Raw genomic sequence first — 19,092 nt, forward strand, 5'->3', positions numbered from 1 at the left:
TAATAGTAGCAGTGAATGGTAGAGTCTCATTAGTCATTAAGTTACAGGAACTAATGTGGAGGAACAGTTATGGAAGACCCGCTGAAACAGAAGGGCCTGAGAACCTTCTTCCTACACCGGACCCACCCAGGCGTGACTGTCAACCGAGGGAGGACTGGGTAGCTCGAACCCATCAGGTTATCCCTGGAGTTTCTTCCCTTGTGTGTCGTCGAGGAATCGAGCATCCTGTCGACTTTTCCACGAATGTCCTGGCCAAAGAGTCTGGAAGTGTCTACAAGCATTGGTGTTTCCATGGAAATGTGTGCAGTGGTGTGTTGGTGTAGTTGCTAGTGTGACAGCGCACGTGCCTGGCAGTGATTGGGTGGAGGAAGAGCATTCCTGGCGCTGAGGTTCGTGAGAGCATCCTACATCGGGATGGCAGATGCAGATGACGGGAATTGTAAGTATTATCTTTGACTTATTCTAATTTTTCAGTGTGACCACTAGTCATCGGACACAGTTTCATGGCGAAATCCTTTTCTTCTCATCAGCAAGTAGACAGACGTGAGGACAAATATAAGAAATTTTACATTTGTGGCGAGGAGCTAAGAATTGCGAGTTTGTGAGAATTGTTTGGTATTTGACCGTGTGTTGGGGCAGAGGGTTTGTGTTGTTGTGATCTGACCTGAACCTGCTTAAAAAAAACATGCCATCTGCCATTGTCCGTGACTATTGGTGACCCCGACATGAGTGCGGGGTTGTCTGTCTTGTAAACAGTTGTTGTGTGGAAGGATTGTCGTTTGAGGAGTCACGTGGTTTTTCTGTTGATGTTTATGGTTAATTTTCACGTTTTATTCCCCGTCTCCAAGTCCAGGGGTCTACGGGTCTGTAGAGTTCTACCCGTAGTAAGGACTTAGCTTCTGTCTCTACTGTATTCTGTCTTTCTTTCCCTGCTACCTTCACCTTACCCCTGAGTGTGGTGTTTAAGAAGCTTGGTAGTGTCTGAGCGTGTGATTATCTTCCCCATTAGGTACTATATTCTATTGTTTTAAGAAAAAAATATTTGGTTGTTCCTCAAACCTATATTGAACTTTAAATCTTGATGATAAGTAGTGTTCAGATTATTACATTTAAAGAATCTGATTGCTCTTTGTGGGCTTTATTGTGTTTACTAAGACTTGGATTTGAGATGTGTGTACTCTCACTGCTTTGATTGATGATTGAGTTAAGTTGTTTCCTAAATAGCCTTGATTGAACTAGGGTTAAACCTTGAAGTGTTTACAACTATATTTGACTGAGGGATTTTTATTCCTTCTTTCATTTTGCGAATCATTGTGAAGACACGTTTTGATGCTGTGATTACATTTCTATCTGATTGTATTTGTGAGATAATTTGAGGTGAATTTATTTCATTATTATTTGCTATCTTCGTGTGCAACATGGATCCGCAGCTAGTATTTGATGTGATCTCATGTAAGAAAGAAGGCGAAATGACAGGATTAGAAGGTAAAGCTGTGACTAGATACATAATGCAGAGTGTCGGTCGTTATAACAGAAATGCGGACAGATTAGCAAACAAACAAGCAGACAGCTTAGAAATCGCCAAGAGAGAGAAAGCTAATAAAATTGTTAAGAAAGAGAAAGGCCTGACTGTTTAGGAGTTTGCCAGTGTGTATCTCGTACACAGGTGTCCGTCTAGTCGCCACTCGTTGCTCTAGGAGAGGGACATCGTCGGGGGTGTGGAGGGGGTGTTGGGCTCGTTAACCCCAGCGGCCCCCAGGTTAAAAGGAAGAATGTTCAAGGAAGTTTCAAGAAAGATTATTTAAGGAAGTGTAGATGTGTGTGTTAGTGTGAACCTCCCTGAACAGAATCCGACCGAGGGAGAATGTTGGGAAGTATTACATAACGGTTGTCTAGGTAAACTGACTGACGGAGGTTGAAAGTCATCTACGACATTGATATGCTGTGTATGTTTACAGACATGTATGTGTCTTGATGTAAGTTATGTAAACTTTGTTACCACACCTTAAATAAACACGAGCTCCCGCACATCTGCCATGATGATGAAGATGATAATGATTTATGATTGATGATTGATTAAAGGATGGATGATGGATAAAAGGATAGATAATAAATGGATAATAAATTAATGATTGATGGATAATAGATGTTGGATGGATGATTATTGGAAGATACTGATTGCCGGTTATTGATGGTAATGATTATTGGTGATGATAAATGATTGATGGTTGATTGAAGAATGGATGATTGATTGGAGGATGGATTTATGATGAATGTTGGATGCTGATAGATGTTGATGGCTGATGATGGATGGATGGTGATTAATGATGATGATGATGGTTGATAATTATTGATGGTGATGATTGATGATTATGATGAATAAAGATTATCGATGATGATGATCTATCATGATAAATGATTATCCATGATGGTTGGTAATTATTGATGGTGAAGATTGATGATTATTTATAATGAATGAAGATTATTGATGATGGTGATTAATTATTATTGATGATGAGGTAACGATGGATTATGGATGAATGATGGATGCTGATAGATGTTGATGGATGGATGGTGATTAATGATGATGATTATTGATGATGAAGATCTATCATAATAAATGATTATTGATGAAGGTTGATAATTATTGATGGTGATGATTGATGATTATTAATGATGAATAAAGATTATTGATGATGATACATGATGAATGATGATGATGATGATGATGATGATGATGATGATGATGATGTATCAGGATAAATGATTATTGATGATGGTTGATAATTATTGATGGTGATGATTGATGATTTTTTATAATGAATGAAGATCATTGATGATGGTGATAAATTATAACTGATGATTATGTAATGATGGATTATGGATGAATGATGGATGCTGATAGATGTTGATGGATGATAATGGATGGATGGTGATTAATGATGATTATCGATAATGATTAATTATTATTCATGATGATTCATCATCCGAAGAGCGAAGAGCGAAGAGCGAAGAGCGAAGAGCGAAGAGCGAAGAGCGAAGAGCGAGAAGAGCGAAGAGCGAAGAGCAAAGAGCAAAGAGCAAAGAGCAAAGAGCAAAGAGCAAAGAGCAAAGAGCAAAGAGCAAAGAGCAAAGAGCAAAGAGCAAAGAAGCAAAGAGAGCAAAGAGCCAAAGAGCAATGAGCAAGAGCCAAGAGCAAAGAGCAAGAGCAAAGCCAAGAGCCAAGAGCCAAAGAGCCAAAGAAGAGCAAGAGGAGAGCAAGAGGAGCAAAGAGCCAAGAGCCAAGAGCGAAAGAGCCAAGAGCCAAGAGCAAGAGCAAGAGCCAAGAGCAACGAGCAAAGAAGCCCCAAGAGCCAAGAGCCAAGAGCCAAAGAGCCAAGAGCCAAAGAGCCAAGAGCCAAAAGAGCCAAGAGCCAAGAAGCCAAGAGCCAAGAGCAAGAGCCCAAGAGCCAAGAGCAAGAGAAGAGCCCAAGAGCCAAGAGCCAAGAGCCAAGAGCCAAGAGCCAAGAGCCAAGAGCAAAGAGCCAAAGCCAAGAGCCAAGAGCCAAGAGCCAAGAGCCAAGAGCCAAGAGCCAAGAGCCAAGAGCCAAGAGCCAAGAGCCAAGAGCAAGAGCCAAGAGCCAAGAGCCAAGAGCCAAGAGCCAAAGAGCCAAGAGCCAAGAGCCAAGAGCCAAGAGCCAAGAGCAAGAGCCAAGAGCCAAGAGCCAAGAGCCAAAGAGCCAAGAGCCAAGAGCCAAGAGCCAAGAGCCAAGAGCCAAGAGCCAAGAGCCAAGAGCCAAGAGCCAAGAGCCAAGAGCCAAGAGCCAAGAGCCAAGAGCCAAGAGCCAAAGCCAAGAACCAAGAGCCAAGAGCCCAAGAGCCAAGAGCCAAGAGCCAAGAGCCAAGAGCCAAGAGCCAAGAAGCCAAGAGCCAAGAGCCAAGAGCCAGAGCCAAGAGCCAAGAGCCAAGAGCCAAGAGCCAAGAGCCAAGAGCCAAGAGCCAAGAGCCAAGAAGCCAAGAGCCAAGAGCCAAGAGCCAAGAGCAAGAGCCAAGAGCCAAGAGCCAAGAGCAAGAGCCAAGAGCCAAGAGCCAAGAGCCAAGAGCCAAGAGCCAAGAGCCAAGAGCCAAGAGCCAAGAGCCAAGAGCCAAGAGCAAGAGCCAAGAGCAAGAGCCAAGAGCCAAGAGCCAAAGAGCCAAGAGCCAAGAGCCAAGAGCCAAGAGCCAAGAGCCAAGAGCCAAGAGCCAAGAGCCAAGAGCCAAGAGCCAAGAGCCAAGAGCAAGAGCCAAGAGCCAAGAGCCAAGAGCCAAGAGCCAAGAGCAAGAAGCCAAGAGCCAAGAGCCAAGAGCCAAGAGCCAAGAGCCAAGAGCCAAGAGCCAAGACCAAGAGCCAAGAGCCAAGAGCCCAAGAGCCAAGAGCCAAGAGCAAGAGCCAAGAGCCAAGAGCAAGAGCCAAGAGCAAGAGCAAGAGCCAAGAGCCAAGAGCCAAGAGCCAAGCAAAGAGCCAAGAGCCAAGAAGAGCCAAGAGCCAAGAGCCAAGAGCCAAGAGCCAAGAAGCCAAGAGCCAAGAGCCAAGAGCCAAGAGCCAAGAGCCAAGAGCAAGAGCCAAGCCAGCCAAGACCAAGAGCCAAGAGCAAGAGCCAAGAGCCAAGAGCCAAGAGCCAAGAGCCAAGAGCCAAGAGCCAAGAAGCCAAGAGCCAAGAGCCAAGAGCCAAGAGCCAAGAGCCAAAGAGCCAAGAGCCAAGAGCCAAGAGCAAGAGCCAACAAGAGCCAAGAGCCAAGAGCCAAGAGCCAAGAGCCAAGAGCCAAGAGCCAAGAGCCAAGAGTAAGAGCCAAGAGCCAAGAGCCAAGAAGAGCCAAGAGCCAAGAGCCAAGAGCCAAGAGAGCCAAGAGCCAAGAGCCAAGAGCCAAGAGCCAAGAAGCCAAGAGCCAAGAGCCAAGAGCCAAGAGCCAAGAGCCAAGAGCCAAGAGCAAGAGCCAAAGCCAAGAGCCCAATGAGCCAAGAGCCAAGAGCCAAGAGCCAAGAGCCAAGAGCCAAGCAGCACTTATCTCTAAGCCAAGAGCCAAGAGCCAAAAGGGCCTGCCCAAGCCAAAGAGGCCATGCCGAGGGCCAGAGCGGGGGGTGGCCCCCGCCCAGCCGAAGCCCCCAGCTGGCCCGTGTGGTGCCAAGACGGGGGATCCCAGCCATGCCGCCCCACTGCCGAGCCCGCGCCCTATGGAGAACCGAAAGACGAACCCTTGGCCCGCCCCAGCCGAGCCCCCCGCCTGGCCTGTGGGCGTGCCAGGACGGGGGTCTGCCGCCCATGGAAGCCCCCAGCCCTGCCTGTGTGCCAGACGGAGCCTCCTGCCCGCCCATGCGAAGACCCCAAGGGGGGTCCCTGTGGTGCCAGATGGAGGGATACCTGTCCTCCAGCCCCCTCAGTCCTCACGCGCTGCCCTTGTATATTAAGTGCCAGATTCCATGCAATGATACACTCATCACTCTGACACACACACACGCTCTCAATCATGATGTCTGTCAAGCGATCCCATCCGCCACTCACTCTGGCGCTGCCTGACCTAGGTGCCGAGATTCGGGGGGGTCGCCGCTATCTCGATCACGACAGCACTCACCAGCCGCCCTGTGTGCCATACGGGGGTCCGCCCGCCCCATGCCGAAGCCCCAGCCTGGCCTGTGGGTGCAGACGGGGGTGCCTGCCCGCCCCATGCGAAGCCCCAGCCTGGCCCTGTGGTGCCAGACGGGGGTCCTGCCATCGCCCCATGCGAATGCCCCAGCCTGGCCCTGTGGTGCCAGACCGGGGGGTCCTGCCCGCCCCAGAAGCCCAGCCTGGCCCTTGGTGCCAGACGGGCGGGTCCTGCCCGCCCCATGCCGAAGCCCCAGCTGCCCTGGCCCTGTGCCAGAGGGGGGTCCAGACGGGGGGTCCTGCCCGCCCCATGCGAAGCCCCCAGCCTGGCCCTGTCGCCTGCAAAGCGGGGGTCCTGCCCGCCCCATGCGAAGCCCCCCAGCTGGCCCTGTGGTGCCAGACGGGTTGGTCCTGCCCGCCCATGCCGAAGCCCCCAGCCTGGCCCTGTGGTGCCAGACGGGGGGTCCTGCCCGCCCCATGCCGCGCGAAGCCCCAGCCTGGCCCCTGTGGTGCCAGACGGGGGTCCTGCCCCGCCCCATGCCGAAGCCCCCAGGGCCTGGCCCTGTTGGTGCCAGACGGGGGTCCTGCCCGCCCATGCGAAGCCCCCAGCCTGGCCCTGTGGGTGCAGACGGGGGGGTCCTGCCCGCCCTCATGCCGAAGCCCCCAGCCTGCCCTGTGGTGCCAGACGGGGGGTCCTGCCCGCCCCATTGCCGAAGCCCCCAGCCTGGCCCTGTGGTGCCAGACGGGGTCCTGCCCGCCCCCATGCCGAAGCCCCAGCCTGCCCTGTGGTGCCAGACGGGGGGTCCTGCCCGCCCCGATGCCGAAGCCCCAGCCATGGCCCTGTGGCTGCCAGACGGGGTCCTGCCCCCCATGCGAGCGCCACCCAGCCTTGGCCCTGCCAGACGGGGGTCCTGCCCGCCCATGCCGAAGCCCCCAGCCTGGCCCTGTGGCGTGCCAGACCGGGGGCGTCCTGCCCGCCCCATGCCGAAGCCCCCAGCCTGGCCCTGTGGTGCCAGACGGGGGTCCTGCCCGCCCCATGCCGAAGCCCCCAAGCCTGGGCCCTGTGTGTGCCAGACGGGGTCCTGCCGCCCCATGCCGAAGCCCCCAGCCTGGCCCTGTGAGTGCCAGACGGGGGTCCTGCCCGCCCCATTGCCGAATCCCCCAGCCTGGCCCTGTTTGGTTCCAGGGACGGGGGGTCCTGCCCGCCCCATGCCGAAGCCCTCAGCCGGCCCTGGGTGCCATACGGGGGTCCTGCCCGCCCCATGCGCCCCAGCCTGGCCTGTGGTGCCAGACGGGGGGTCCTGCCCGCCCCATGCCGAAGCCCCCACTGGCCTGTCGTGCCAGACGGGGTCCTGTCCCCCCATGCAAGCCCCCAGCCTGCCCTGTGGCTGCCAGACGGGGGGTCCTGCCCTCGCGAAGCCCATGGCGAAACCCCCTGCTGCCGCCCCATGCGAAGCCCCCAGCCTGGCCCTGTGGTGCCATGCCCGCCCCAATGCCCCAGCCTGGCCCTGTGGTGCCCAGCCTAGACGGGGGTGCCGCCCCAAAGGGGCCTGGGCCTGCCTGCCCCATGCCGAAGCCCCAGCCAGACGGTCCTGCTGCGAAAGCGCTGGCCCTGTGGTTTCCAGACGTGCCCGCCCATGCTCGATCCCCAGCCTGGCCTTGTGGTTCCTGGCCCCGCCCCATGCCGAAGCCCCAGCCTGTGGCCCCATGCGAACTCCCCCAGACTCCTGCACCATGCCAGACGGGGTCCCCCGCCCACCGAAGCCCCAGCCTGGCCCCTGTCTGTGCCAGACGGGGGCTGCAGCCTAAGCGCCTGGGTGGTGCCCGGGGGTCCTGGCCCTCATCCTTCCCCCCCAGCCTGGCCTCTGTGGTTGCCAGCCCCCAGCCTGGCCCTGTGGTGCCAGACGGGGGTCGCTGCCTGCCGCCCATGGGGCCCTGGCTCCAGACGGCGGGGTGCCCGCCCCATGCGAGCCCCCAGCCCCCAGCCTGGCCCTGTGGTGCCAGGACGGGGGGTCCTGCCCGTAGCCCCAAGCCTGGCCCTGTCGGTGCCAGCCGGGGGGTCCTGCCCGCCCCATGGCCCCTGTGGTGCCAGACGGGGGTCCTGCCCGCCCCATGCCGAAGCCCCCAGCCTGGCCCTGTGGTGTCCAGCGGGGGTCCTGCCCGCCATGCCGAAGCCCCAGCCTGGCCCTGGGTGCCAGACGGGGGGTCCTGCCCGCCCCATGCCAAGCCCCCCAGCTGGCCCTGTGGTGCCAGATACGGGGTGGTTCCTGCCCGCCCATGATCGAAGCCCCCAGTGCCCTGTGGTGCCAGACGGGGGGTCCTGCCCGCCCCATGCCGAAGCCCCCAGCCTGCCCTGTGGTGCCAGACGGGGGTCCTGCCCGCCATGCCGAAGCCCCAGCCTGGCCCTGTGGTGCCAGACGGGCTTCCTGCCCCGCCCCATGCCGAAGCCCCCAGCCTGGCCCTCGTGGTGCCAGACGGGGGTCGGGGGGTCCTGCCCGCCCCCAGCCTGGCCCTTGTGGTGCCAGACGGGGGGTCCTGCCGAAGCGCCCCTGGTGCCCGCGCCAACGAAGCCCCCAGCCTGCCAACGGGGGGCCTGCCCGCCCCAAGCCCCCAGCTGCCTGTGGTGCCAGCCAGACGGGGGGTCCTGCCCGCCCCATGCCGAACCCCCATGCCTGGCACCCAGCCTGGGTGCCAGACGGGGGGTCCTTGCCCGCCCCATGGCCCGAGCCCCCAGCCTGTGGGCCAGACGGGGGTCCTGCCCATGCCGAAGCCCCAGCTGGCCCTGGCCCTGCCAGACGGGGGCCTGCCCGCCCCATGCGAACGCCCCCAGCCTAGCGGCATACCCTGCCCCGCACCGAAGCTGGCCCTTGCCAGACGGGGGGAAGTCCTGCCCGCAGTGGCCCTGCCAGACGGGGGTCCTGCCCGCCCCATGCGAAGCCCCCAGCCTGGCCCTGTATGTGCCAGACGGGGGCCCGCCCCAGCGGAGAGAAGCCCCCCAGCCTGCCCTGTGGTGCCAGACGGGGGGTCCTGCCCGCCCCATTTTGCCGAAGCCCCAGCCCCAGGCCCCCTGTAGTGCTATACGGAGGTCCAGACGGGTGGGTCCCCCCATTGCCGAAGCCCCCAGCCTGGCCCTGTCAAGGCGCCAGACGGGGGGTCCTGCCCGCCCCATGCGAAAGCCCCCAGCCTGGCCCTGTGGTGCCAGACGGGGGTCCTGCCCGCCCCATGCCCCCAGCCTGGCCCTGTGGTGCCAGACGGGGGGTTCCTGATAGCCCCGCCCTGTGGTGCCGAAGCAGACGGGGGTCCGCCCGGCCCCAGCCGAAGCCCCCAGCCTTGCCCTGTGGTGCCAGACGGGGGTCGCCCATCGCCCCATGCCGAAGCCCCTCAGCCTGGCCCTGTGGTGCCAGACGGGGGAGTCCTATCTGCCCGCCCTCATGCCGAAGCCCCAGCCTGGCCCTGTGGTGCAGACGGGGGTCCTGCCGCCCCATGCCAGAAGCCCCCAGCCTCGCCTGTGGTGCTCAGACGGGGGGTCCTGCCCGCCCCATGCCGAAGCCCCAGCCCTGGCACTGTGGTGCAGACGGGGGGTCCTGCCCGCCCCATGCCGAAATGCCCCCAGCCTGGCCCTGCCAGACGATCCTGGCCTCGCCCATGCCGATGACTGCCCCAGACGGGGGGTGCCTGCCCGCCCATGCGAAGCGAAGCCCCCAGCCTGGCCCGTGTGTGCCAGACGAAGGGGGCCCCATGCCGAATGCCCCAGCCTGGCCCTCCGGGTGGTTGTCCAGACGGGGGGTCCTGCCCGCCCCCATGCCGAAAAGCCCCCAGCCTTGGACCCTGTGGTTGCCAGACGGGGTGTCCTGCCCCCCCATGCCGAAACGCCCCCAGCCTGGCCCTGTTGGTGCCAGACGGGGGGTCCTGCCGCCCCATGCCGAAAGCCCCCAGCCTGGCCCTGTGGTGCCAGACGGGGGGTCCTGCCGCCCCCATGCCGAAGCCCCCAGCCTGGCCCTTTTTTGTGGTGCCAGACGGGTCCTGCCCGCCCCCCCATTTTGCCCGAAAAAGCCCCCAGGGGTGCCTGCCCCTGTTGTTCCCAGGGGGACGGGGGGTCCTGCCCGGGGGCCATGCCGAAAAAAGCCCCCCCAGCCTGGGGGGGCCCCTTTTTTTTTTGTGGTGCAGACGGGGGGTGCCCGCCCCATGCCGAAGCCCCAGCCTGGCCCTGTGGCTGCCGACGGCAGGGGTGCCCGCATGCGAATCCCAGCCTGGCCCTTGTGGTGCCAGGACGGGGGTGTTCCTGCCCGCCCCCATGCCGAAGCCCCCAGCTGGCCCTGTGTGCCAGACGGGGGGTCCTGCCGCCCCATGCCGAAGGCCCCCCGCCTGGCCCTGTGGTGCCAGACGGGGGGGTCCTTGCCCCGCCATGCCGAAGCCCCCAGCCTGGCCCTTGGTGCCAGACGGGGGGCCTGCCGCCCCATGCCAAGCCCCAAGGCCCCCAGCCTGGCCGCCTGGTGGTGTCAGACGGGGGTCTGCCCGCCCCATGCCGAAGCCCCAGCCTGGCCTGTGGTGCACCAGCGGGGGGTCTGCCCCCGCCCTCATGCGAAGCCCCAGCTGCCTGTGGTGCAGAACGGGGGGGTCCCTGCCCGCCCCATGCGAGCCCCAGCCTGGCCTGTGGGTCAGACGGGGGGTCCTGCCGCCCCATGCGAAGCCCCAGCCTGCCCTGTGTGCCAGACGGGGGGTCTGCCGCCCATTGCCGAAGCCCCCAGCTGGCCCTGGTGACAGACGGGGTCGCCCGCCCATGCCGAAGCCCCAGCCTGGCCCTGTGGTTCCAAACGGGGGGTCCCTGCCCGCCCCATGCGAAGCCCCAGCCTGGCCCTGTGTGCCAGAGGGGGTCCTGCCTCGCCCCCAGGCGAAGCCCCAGCTGACCTGTGGTGCCAGACGGGGGGTCCTGCCCGCCCGCATGCGAAGCCCCCAGCCTGCCCTGTGGTGCCAGACGGGGGGTCCTGCCCGCCCTAATAGCCTGGAAGCCCCCAGCCTGGCCCTGTGGTGCCAGACGGGGGGTCCTGCCCGCCCATGGCCGAAGCCCCCAGCCTGGCCCTGTGGTGGCAGACGGGGGGTCCTGGACCCGCCCCATGCGAGCCCGCCAGCTGGCCCTGTGGTGCCAGACGGGGGGTCCTGCCGCCCAATTGCCGAGCCCCCAGCCTGGCCCTGTGGTGGCCAGACAGGGGGGGGTCCTGGCCCGGCCCCATGCCGAACCCCAGCTGGCCCTGTGTGCCAACGGGGGTCCTGCCCGCCCCATGCGAAGCCCCAGCTGGCCTTGGTGGTGCAGACGGGGGGTCCTGCCCGCCCATGCCGAAGCCCAGCCTGGCCCTGTGGCTGCCAGACGGGGGGTCCTGCCGAGCCGAAGCCCAGCCTGGCCCTGTGGTGCCAGACGGGGGTCCTGCCCGCCCATGCCGAAACCCCAGCCTGGCCCTGTGGTGCCAGACGGGGGGTCCTGCCCCGCCCCATGCCGAAGCCCCCAGCCTGGCCCTGTGGTGCCAGACGGGGGTCCTGCCCGCCCCATGCCGAAGCCCCAGCCTGGCCCTGTGCGTGCCAGACGGGGCCTGCCCCCCCCTGCCCGCCAAGCATGCCGAAGCCCCCAGCCTGGCCCTGTGGTGCCAGACGGGGGGTCCTGCCCGCCCCATGCCGAACCCCAGCCTGCCCTAGTGGTGCAGTAACGGGGGTCCTGCCCGCCCTGTGGTGCCAGACGGGGGGTGCCCAGCCCCCCCAGACGTGCGGCATCCGAGCCCCAAAAAAAAAAAACGGTAGGTCCTCCCGCCCCATGCCAATGCGAGCCTCCAGTGGTGCCAGACGCGGGGTCTGCGCCCCATGCCGAAGGCCCCCAGACCCTGTGGTCCAGACCGGTCCTGCCGCCCCATGCCCGAGCCTGACCTGAGCCAGACGTGGCCAGACGGGGGGTCCTGCCGTCCCCATGGCAAGCCCAGGCCCTCGGCTGTGGTGCCAGACGGGTGTCTGCCGCCCCATCGAAGCCCCCAGCCTGGCCCTGTGTGCCAGACGGGGTCCTGCCCGCCCCATGCCAAGCCCGCCGGCCCTGTGTGCAGACGGGGGAGTCCTGCCCGCCATGGCGAAGCCCCCAGCCGCCTGTGTGCCAGACGGGGCCTGCCCGCGCCCCATGCCGAACCCCCAGCCTGGCCTGTGGTTGCCAGAAGCGGGGGGGTCCTGCCGCCCCACATGCCGAAGCCCCCAGCCTGGCCCTGTGTGCCAGACGGGGGTCCTGCCCGCCCCATGCCGAAGCCCCCAGCCTGCCCTGTTGGTGCCAGACGGGGGGTCCTGCCCGCCCCATGCGAAGCCCCAGCCTGGCCCTGTGGTGCCAGACGGGGGGTCTGCCCGCCCATGCCGAAGCCCCAGCCTGCTGTGGTGCCAGACGGGGTCCTGCCCGCCCCTGCAAGCCCCCAGCCTGGCCCTGTGGTGCCAGACTGGGGTCTGCCGCCCCATGCCGACCCCAGCTGCCCTGTGGTGCCCAGACTGGGGCGTCCTGACCCGCCCATGCCGAAGCCCCAGCCTGGCCTGTGGTGCCAGACGGGTGGTCCTGCCCGCCCCATGCCGAAAGCCCCAGCCTGGCCCTGTGGTGCCAGACTGGGGGTCCTGCCCGCCCCATGCCGAAGCCCCCAGCCTGGCCCTGTGGATGCCAGACGGGGGTCCTGCCCCCCATGCCGAAGCCCCATAGCCTGGCCCTGTGCCAGACTGGGTCCTCCGCCCCATCCGAAACCACCCCAGCCTGCCCTGTTCCAGACTGGGGTCCTGCCCGCCCATTGCCGAGCCCCACCTGCCCTGTGGCCACTGGGGTCCTGCCCGCCCCATGCCGAAGCCCCCAGCCTGGCCTGTGGTGCCAGATTGGGGGGTCTGCCGCCCCCATGCGAAGCCCCCAGCCTGGCCCGTGTCCAGACTGGCGTCCTGCCGCCCCATGCCGAAGCCCCCAGCCTGCCCGTGGTGCCAGACTGGGGTCCTGCCCGCCCCATGCCGAACCCCCCAGCCTCCCTGTTCCAGACTGGGGGGTCCTGCCCGCCCATGGAAGCCCCCAGCCTTGGCCCTTGTGCCAGACTGTCCTGCCCGCCCCATGCCGAAAGCCCCCAGCCTGCCTTTGGTGCCAACTGGGTCCTGCCCGCCCATCCAGAACCCCCAGCCTGCCCTTTGTGCCAGAACTGGGGGTCCTCCCGCCCCATGCAACGAAGCCCCCACCTAGGCCCTGTTGCCAAGACTGTGTCCTGCCCGCACCCATGCCGAAGCCCCCAGCTGCCTGTGGTGCCGGACTGGGGGTCCTGCCTCGCCCCATGCGAAGCCCCAGCCTGCCCTGTGTGCCAACTGGGGGTCCTGCCCGCCCCAGCCGAACCCCCACCTGGCCTTGGTGCCAGACTGGGGGTCCTGCCCGCCCCACTGCCGAACCCCAGCCTGCCCTTGGTCCAAGACTGGGGTCCTGCCCGCCCCATGCCGAAACCCCCACGGACCCTTGTGCCAGATGGGTCCTGCCGCCCCATCCGAAGCCCCCAGCCTGCCCTGTGGTGCCAGACGGGCGGTCCTGCCGCCCCATGCCGAAGCCCCCAGCCTTGGCCCTGTGTCCAGACGGGGTCGGCTGCCCGCCCCATGCCGAGGCCCCCAGCTGGCCCTGTGGGCCATGACGCGTGGTCCTGCACCGCCCATGCGAACCCCCACCGGCCCTGGGAAGTCCAACGGGGTCCTGCCCGCCCCATCCAAGCCCCCAGCCTGGCCCTGTGTGCCAGACGGTCCTGCCCGCCCTGCCAAGGGCCCCCAGCCTGGCCCGTGGCCAACGGGGGCCTGCCCCCCCATGCGAGCCCCACCTGGCCCTTGGTGCCATACTGGGTCCTGGCCCGCCCCATGCCAACCCCCAGCCTGCCTGTGGTGCCATACGGGGGTCCTGCCCGCCCCATGCCGAACCCCCAGCCTGGCCCGTGGTGCATACCCGGCGTCCTGCCCGCCCCATGCCGAAGCCCCCAGCCGCCTGTGTGCCAAGGGGTCCTCCCCCCCCATCCAACCCCCACCTGGCCCGATGGTGCCAGACGGGTCCTGCCCGCCCCATGCCAGCCCCCAGACCTGCCCTGTGTGCCAGACGGGGGCCGCCGCCCCATGCGAACCCCCAGCCTTGGCCCTGTTCCAGTACGGGTCCTTTCCCCGCCCCATGCCAAGCCCCCAGCCGCCCTGTCGGTGCCAGACGGGGGTCCTCCCCCCCATGCCGAACCGCAGCCTGCCATTGGCCAGGAGGGGCGGTCCTTGCCCGCCCCATGCCGAAGCCCCCAGCCTAGCCTTGTGGTGCCAGACGGGGGTCCTGCCCGCCCATGCGAAGCCCCCACGCCTGGCCCTGTGTGCCAGACGGGCGGGTCCTGCCGCCCAGCCGAGCCCCAGCACCTGGCCCTGTTTGTGCCAGACGGGGGTTCTGCCCACGGCCCCTTGCCGAAGCCCCCAGCCTGCCCTTGTTGGTGCCAGACGGCGGTCCTGCCGCACGCCCCATGCCGAACCCCCCAGCCTGCCTTAGAGGCGGAAGGAGGTCCTGCCCGCCCCATCCGAAAGCCCCCAGCCTAGCCCTGTAAGTGCCACGACGGGGGGTCCTGCCCGCCCCATGCCGAAGCCCCCAGCCTGGCCCTGTGTCACCGGTGTCCAGACGGGGCACCGGTCCTCGCCGCCCATGCCGAAGCCCCCAGCCCTGCCCTGTGGTGCCAGCGGCGGGGGCCTGCCCGCCCCATGCCGAAGCCCCCAGCCTGGCCCTGTGGGCCTGCCCAGACGGGGGGTCCTGCCCCCGCCCCATGCCGAACCCCCAGCCTGGCCCCTGTGGTGCCAGACGGGGTCCTGCCCGCCCCATGCGAAGCCCCAGCCTGGCCCTGTGGCGCCAGACGGCGGGTCCTGCGCCCGCCCCATGCCGGGAAGCCCCCAGCCTGGCCCTGTGGTGCCAGACAAAAAAAAAATGGGAGGTCCTGCCCGCCCCATGCCGAAGCCCCCAGCAGCTGGCCCTGTGGTGCCAGACGGGGGCTCCTGCCGCCCATGCCGAAGCCCCCAGCCTGCCCATGTGTGCAGACGGAAAAAGAGGGTCCTGCCCGCCCATGCCGAAAGCCCCCAGCCTGGCCCTGTGGTGCCAGACGGGGGTCCTGGGCCCGCCCCATGCCTAAGCCCCCAGCCTGGCCCTGTGGGATGCCAGACGGGCGGGTCCTGCCCGCCCCATGGCCGAAGCCCCCAGCCTGGCCCTGTGGTGCCAGACGGGGTCCTGCCCGCCCCATGCCGAAGCCCCAGCCTGGCCCTGGGGTGCCAGCGGGGGGTCTGGCCCTGCCGTGCCAGACGGGGGTCCCGCCGAAGCCCCCAGACCTGGAAGCCCCAGCCTGTGGTGCCGTGTGGTGCCAAGACGGGGGTCCTGCCCGCCCCATGCCGAAGCCCCAGGCCTGGCCCTGTGGTGCAGCGGGGGGTCCGCCGCCCCCATGCCGAAGCCAGACCCAGCCTCTCCTCGACCCCATGCCGAGCCCCCACCTTGCAACCGGGGGTCCTGCCCGCCCATCCGCCAAAGCCCCCGCCTGGCCCTGTGGTGCAGACGGCGGGTCCTGCCCGCCCCATGCCGAAGCCCCAGCCTGGCCGTGGTGCCAGACGGGGCGTAATCCTGCCCGCCCATGCGAAGCCCCAGCCTGGCCCTGTGTGCCAGACGGGGTCCTGCCGCCCCAGCCAAAGCCCCAGCCTGCCCTGTGGCTGCCAGACGGGGGGTCCTGCCCGCCCCATGCCGAAGCCCCCAGCCTGCCCTGTGCGTGCCAGACGGGGGTCCTGCCCGCCCCATGCCCGAAGCCCCCAGCCTGCCCTGTTGCCAGAAGGGGTCCTGCCCGCCCATGCCGAATCCCCCAGCCTGGCCCTGTGTGCCAGACGGGGGGTCCTGCCCGCCCCATGCCGAAGCCCCCAGCCTGCCCTGTGTGCCAGACGGGGGGTCCTGCCCGCCCCATGCCGAAGCCCCCCCTGCCCTGTGGTGCCAGACGGGGGGTCCTGCCCGCCCCATGCCGAAGCCCCAGCCTGGCCAGCACGGCGGGGATCATGCCCTGTGTGATTGGTGCCAGACGGGGGTCACTGCCGCCCCATCCGAAGCCCCCAGCCTGCCTGTGGTGCCAGCGCCTGCCCGATGCCGAAGCCCCAGCCTGGCCAGGCAACCCTGTGCCGAAAGCCCAGGCCTGGCCAGACGGGGCGTCCTGGCCCGCCCATGCCGAAGCCCCCAGCCTGGCCCTGTGGTGCCAGCGGGGCCCCGTCCTGGCCGCCTTGCCCGCCCATGCCGCCCCAAAGCCCCCAGCCTGCCCTGTGTGCCAGACGGGTCCTGCCCGCCCCATGCCCCCAGAGTGGTTGTGGTGCCAGCGGGGGTCCAGTGTGGCTCCTTGGTGCCATGCTTGTTGGTTGCCAGACCGGCCCCATGCGAAGCGCCCAGCCTGGCCCTGTGCTGCCAAGACGGCATACCTGCCGCCCCATGCAAGCCCCCAGCCTGGCCTGCCAGGACGGGGGGTCCCTGCCGGCCCAGACGGGCCGCCCGCCTGGCCCTGTTGGTGCCAGGTGCCTGCCCGCCCCCATGCCGAAGCCCCAGCCTGGCCCTGTGGTGCCAGACGGGGGGGTCATGCCGCCCCCGAAGCCCCCCTGGCCCTGTTGGTGCCAGGGGGTCCGACCCGCCCCATGACCAAGCCCAGCCTGGCCCTGGGTGCCAGGACGGGGGTCCTGCCCGCCAAGCCCCCAGCCTGCCGTTGTGGCCAGGGGGTCCCCCGCCGAAGCCCAGCCTGGCCCTGTGGCCAGCGGGGTGCCAGACGGGGGTCCAGAACGGGGGTCCCTGCCCGCCCCATGCGAGCCCCAGCCTGGCCTCGGGAGGTCCTGTGTCCGTGCCCAGCCTGCCCGCCCCATGCCGAAGCCCCCAGCCCTGGCCCTGTGGTGCCAACGGGGGGTCCTGCCCGCCCCATGCCGAAGCCCAGCCTGGCCCTGTGGGTGCCGACGGGGGGTCCTGCCCGCCCCCATTGCCGAAGCCCCCAGCCTGGCCCTGTGGTGCAGACGGGGGGTCCTGCCCGCCCCTGCCGAAGCCCCAGCCTGCCCTGTGGTGCCAGCGGGGTCTGCCCTGTGTTGCCAGAGCGGGGGTCCTGCCCGCCCCATAGCCGAAGCCGAAGCCCAGCCTGGGCCTGTGTGGTGCCAGACGGGGGTCCTGCCCGCCCCATGCCGAAGCCCCAGCCTGGCCCTGTGGTGCCAAAGACGGGGGGTCCTGCCCGCCCCATGCCGAAGCCCCCAGCCTGGCCTGTGGTGCCAGACGGGGGGTGCCGCCCCATGCCGAAGCCCCCGCCTGGCCTGTGTGCCCGGGGGGTCCCCGCCCATGCCGAAGCCCCCAGCCTGGCCCTGTGGTGCCTGCATTGTAGGGAGGGGGCTTAGTCTATTTGATTGCACATTCTGTTCAATTCGTATAGAGAAATAAAGATTAATAAGATGCCAAAAGAGAAAACATCTTTGGTCTTTCTACACACACACACACTTTTATCACCCTGGAGCTTCTTCTATGCACTAACGGACCATGTATATATGCGAGTGATGCTGGGTGCACAGCATGTTTGTAAAACTTTTTTATTTTAATAGCCATTTAGATGCACCAATGTGTACGGAAAACGTATTTACTCGCACCAAACTTTGTCTTATTTCAAACATTTAGTTCACACAGTTCTAACATTGTGTTGTACACTGTGTTTCATTAAGCTGATTACCTAAATAGGTTTGACTCTTAGACTCGCCGCGTGGACAGGGCTGGGCCATTGGTGACCCAACCCCTGCATGATGGCTGAATAGGAATAATACTTCCTTTAACAACTTTAAAGACTATACCTTTTTTTCCAAAATTAGAAAGTGCTATTGACAGTGCCCTTGTGGTTTTTCGTTTTTCTTATTGTGTATTAAAACTGTCAACAGCATTCAAAAGTTCGTTCTTATTATTTTCTATTTCTTGGAAAAGTGTGTCTATGTTGTTTGTAAATTGTTTGTTTACATCTTAATTCTGTCTCAGTGGTAGGGATGTTCAAATTGTCCTCCGAGTTATGTTTCAGTGTTTCAGTAAAGGTTAGATGTCTGTCGATACGCTTTATTACATGATTTCTCTTGTCAATCAATAAGAACAAGTTTCATAGCTTCCAAAGTTTGAAGCGGAGGGTTTCTCTCAGCGCGGACTGTTAAGATCACTGACGTCACGCTTCCGAAGTTTTTCCCTTCACTGAGACCTTTACAGAAAAAAATCAGCTCCCGGGAGCACCAACTGCCACTGACATGAAGCTGGCGTTTTGTAGCGTTTTCAGCTGTCATCAATATGGATACCACAGATGACCATTACATCCGGAGCATGAGAAAGACCGTGTTAACCCAGCGAGCTTTTCCTCCTGACTTCACCTGTAGGCCCTCTCTCCACCGTCTATAAACAGTGCCTAGTGGTGAAGCTAGGCCGACTCCCCACCCCTGCCTTCCAGCCTTTCGAGTGACCAATCCCTGTAAATGGTCTTCCAAACAACACCAGTGCCGAAATTCTGGATTAGCGTCAACGGTGCTTTCTGAGAAAACATTTAAAGTTCTTCTGCCATTTTCAACTTCGTATGTGTGTGAGCAAGGATTTTCAGCATTGGCAGCACTGAAGTCGAAATACAGAAATCGTGTGGACGCAGAGGCTGAGCTGCGAATAGCAGTGGGTACGAACATCGCACACAGGTTCGCTTCTCTATGCAAGAGCAAGCAGACTCAACCTTCTCATTAATCAAAGTGAGTGTCTAATAAAATAATAAAATATATTATTAGCACGCAGAATTTGCTTTCGTAAAATTTCATTAACAGTTATACTTCTTGCAGATACGAACTTTGTTCTTCCGTTGTTGATTTCCTCGACGCGGCGTTCGAGGTTAGCTAAGGCTCCCCCACTCCTCCACCGACCTAGCTGGCTAAGGGGGGCTCGCGGACTACCTGTTCGTCGGGGGGGGGGGCGACAAGTAAAAGGTTGAGAACCGCTGCTATAGGGTATTGCACAATTTAATAGTTTTTATCACACTTTGACTCGTGTGGCCCGCTGTCTATTGGAATGTTAAAAAGCAGCACGTGGACTACAGTGATTTACACCTGTACAACTCGTGTGTGTATTGTTATCGTCAGGAAGAAGAATCTTCGTCGTACTGGGTCGCCCACCTGTCAGGTAGACCTCCCGGAGTGGGCGTGATGGAGAGGTGGCATTAGAAAGCTCGGCACAGCAGTGAGGTGGTCCAGATGTTAAAAGTTATATCAAAAACAAGATCTTCCGCCAAACATTCCATTACACAAAGTGAATCGTTACAGCCCACTAGTTTTTATCACGTGACAGACACGCTAGGTGTGGTCTGCAGGTGGGAGGGCAACGGGTAAAAATATGGGTGGATAAGTTTGCCACTGCTTTAGTGGGAAAGTAAGGAATTTCACACGTTATACGTGTTAATTTGTCATTACGAAGTTT

General features: G+C 62.8%; 4 protein-coding genes across 4 annotated transcripts; 1 reads left to right on the forward strand and 3 right to left on the reverse strand.

Moving 5' to 3' along the window:
• Positions 1–5,189: 5,189 nt before the first annotated feature.
• On the reverse strand, positions 5,190–7,529 carry LOC112561464 (spidroin-2-like). Its single transcript, XM_025233985.1, has 2 exons — positions 6,906–7,529; positions 5,190–5,459 (listed from the first exon to the last, which is right to left on the reverse strand). The coding sequence occupies exons 1-2, from the start codon at positions 7,527–7,529 to the stop codon at positions 5,190–5,192; spliced, it is 894 nt and encodes a 297-aa protein (XP_025089770.1).
• A 5,070-nt stretch (positions 7,530–12,599) lies between these two features.
• On the forward strand, positions 12,600–14,177 carry LOC112561465 (vegetative cell wall protein gp1-like). Its single transcript, XM_025233986.1, has one exon. The coding sequence runs from the start codon at positions 12,600–12,602 to the stop codon at positions 14,175–14,177; it is 1,578 nt and encodes a 525-aa protein (XP_025089771.1).
• A 65-nt stretch (positions 14,178–14,242) lies between these two features.
• Positions 14,243–15,408, reverse strand: LOC112561467 (hornerin-like). The gene is made up of 2 exons (XM_025233987.1): positions 14,952–15,408; positions 14,243–14,421 (listed from the first exon to the last, which is right to left on the reverse strand). The coding sequence occupies exons 1-2, from the start codon at positions 15,406–15,408 to the stop codon at positions 14,243–14,245; spliced, it is 636 nt and encodes a 211-aa protein (XP_025089772.1).
• A 278-nt stretch (positions 15,409–15,686) lies between these two features.
• On the reverse strand, positions 15,687–16,499 carry LOC112561468 (translation initiation factor IF-2-like). The gene has a single exon (XM_025233988.1). It carries the CDS (start codon positions 16,497–16,499, stop codon positions 15,687–15,689), a length of 813 nt encoding a protein of 270 aa, XP_025089773.1.
• Between the last annotated feature and the right edge of the window lie 2,593 nt (positions 16,500–19,092).

This window comes from Pomacea canaliculata, linkage group LG4 (genome assembly GCF_003073045.1).
Source record: "Pomacea canaliculata isolate SZHN2017 linkage group LG4, ASM307304v1, whole genome shotgun sequence".
NCBI lineage: Eukaryota > Metazoa > Mollusca > Gastropoda > Architaenioglossa > Ampullariidae > Pomacea > Pomacea canaliculata.

Bases quoted from the DNA above. Each gene is read 5' to 3' on its own strand.
- LOC112561467 (XM_025233987.1), bottom strand. From the start codon at position 15,408: ATGGGGCGGGCAGGACCCCCGTCTGGCACGCACAGGGCAGGCTGGGGG. The intron at 14,422-14,951 runs GTCTGGGGGCTT...CTGGCACCACAG, and splicing joins CCACAGGCTGGGGCTTCCAG to GGGCCAGGCTGGGGGTTCGG.
- LOC112561465 (XM_025233986.1), top strand. From the start codon at position 12,600: ATGCCGAACCCCCCAGCCTCCCTGTTCCAGACTGGGGGGTCCTGCCCG.
- LOC112561464 (XM_025233985.1), bottom strand. From the start codon at position 7,529: ATGGGCGGCAGGCAGCGACCCCCGTCTGGCACCACAGGGCCAGGCTGG. The intron at 5,460-6,905 runs GCAGGACCCCCC...TGTGTGTGTCAG, and splicing joins GGGGCTTCGGCATGGGGCGG to AGTGATGAGTGTATCATTGC.
- LOC112561468 (XM_025233988.1), bottom strand. From the start codon at position 16,499: ATGGGGCGGGCAGGCTGGGCACGGACACAGGACCTCCCGAGGCCAGGC.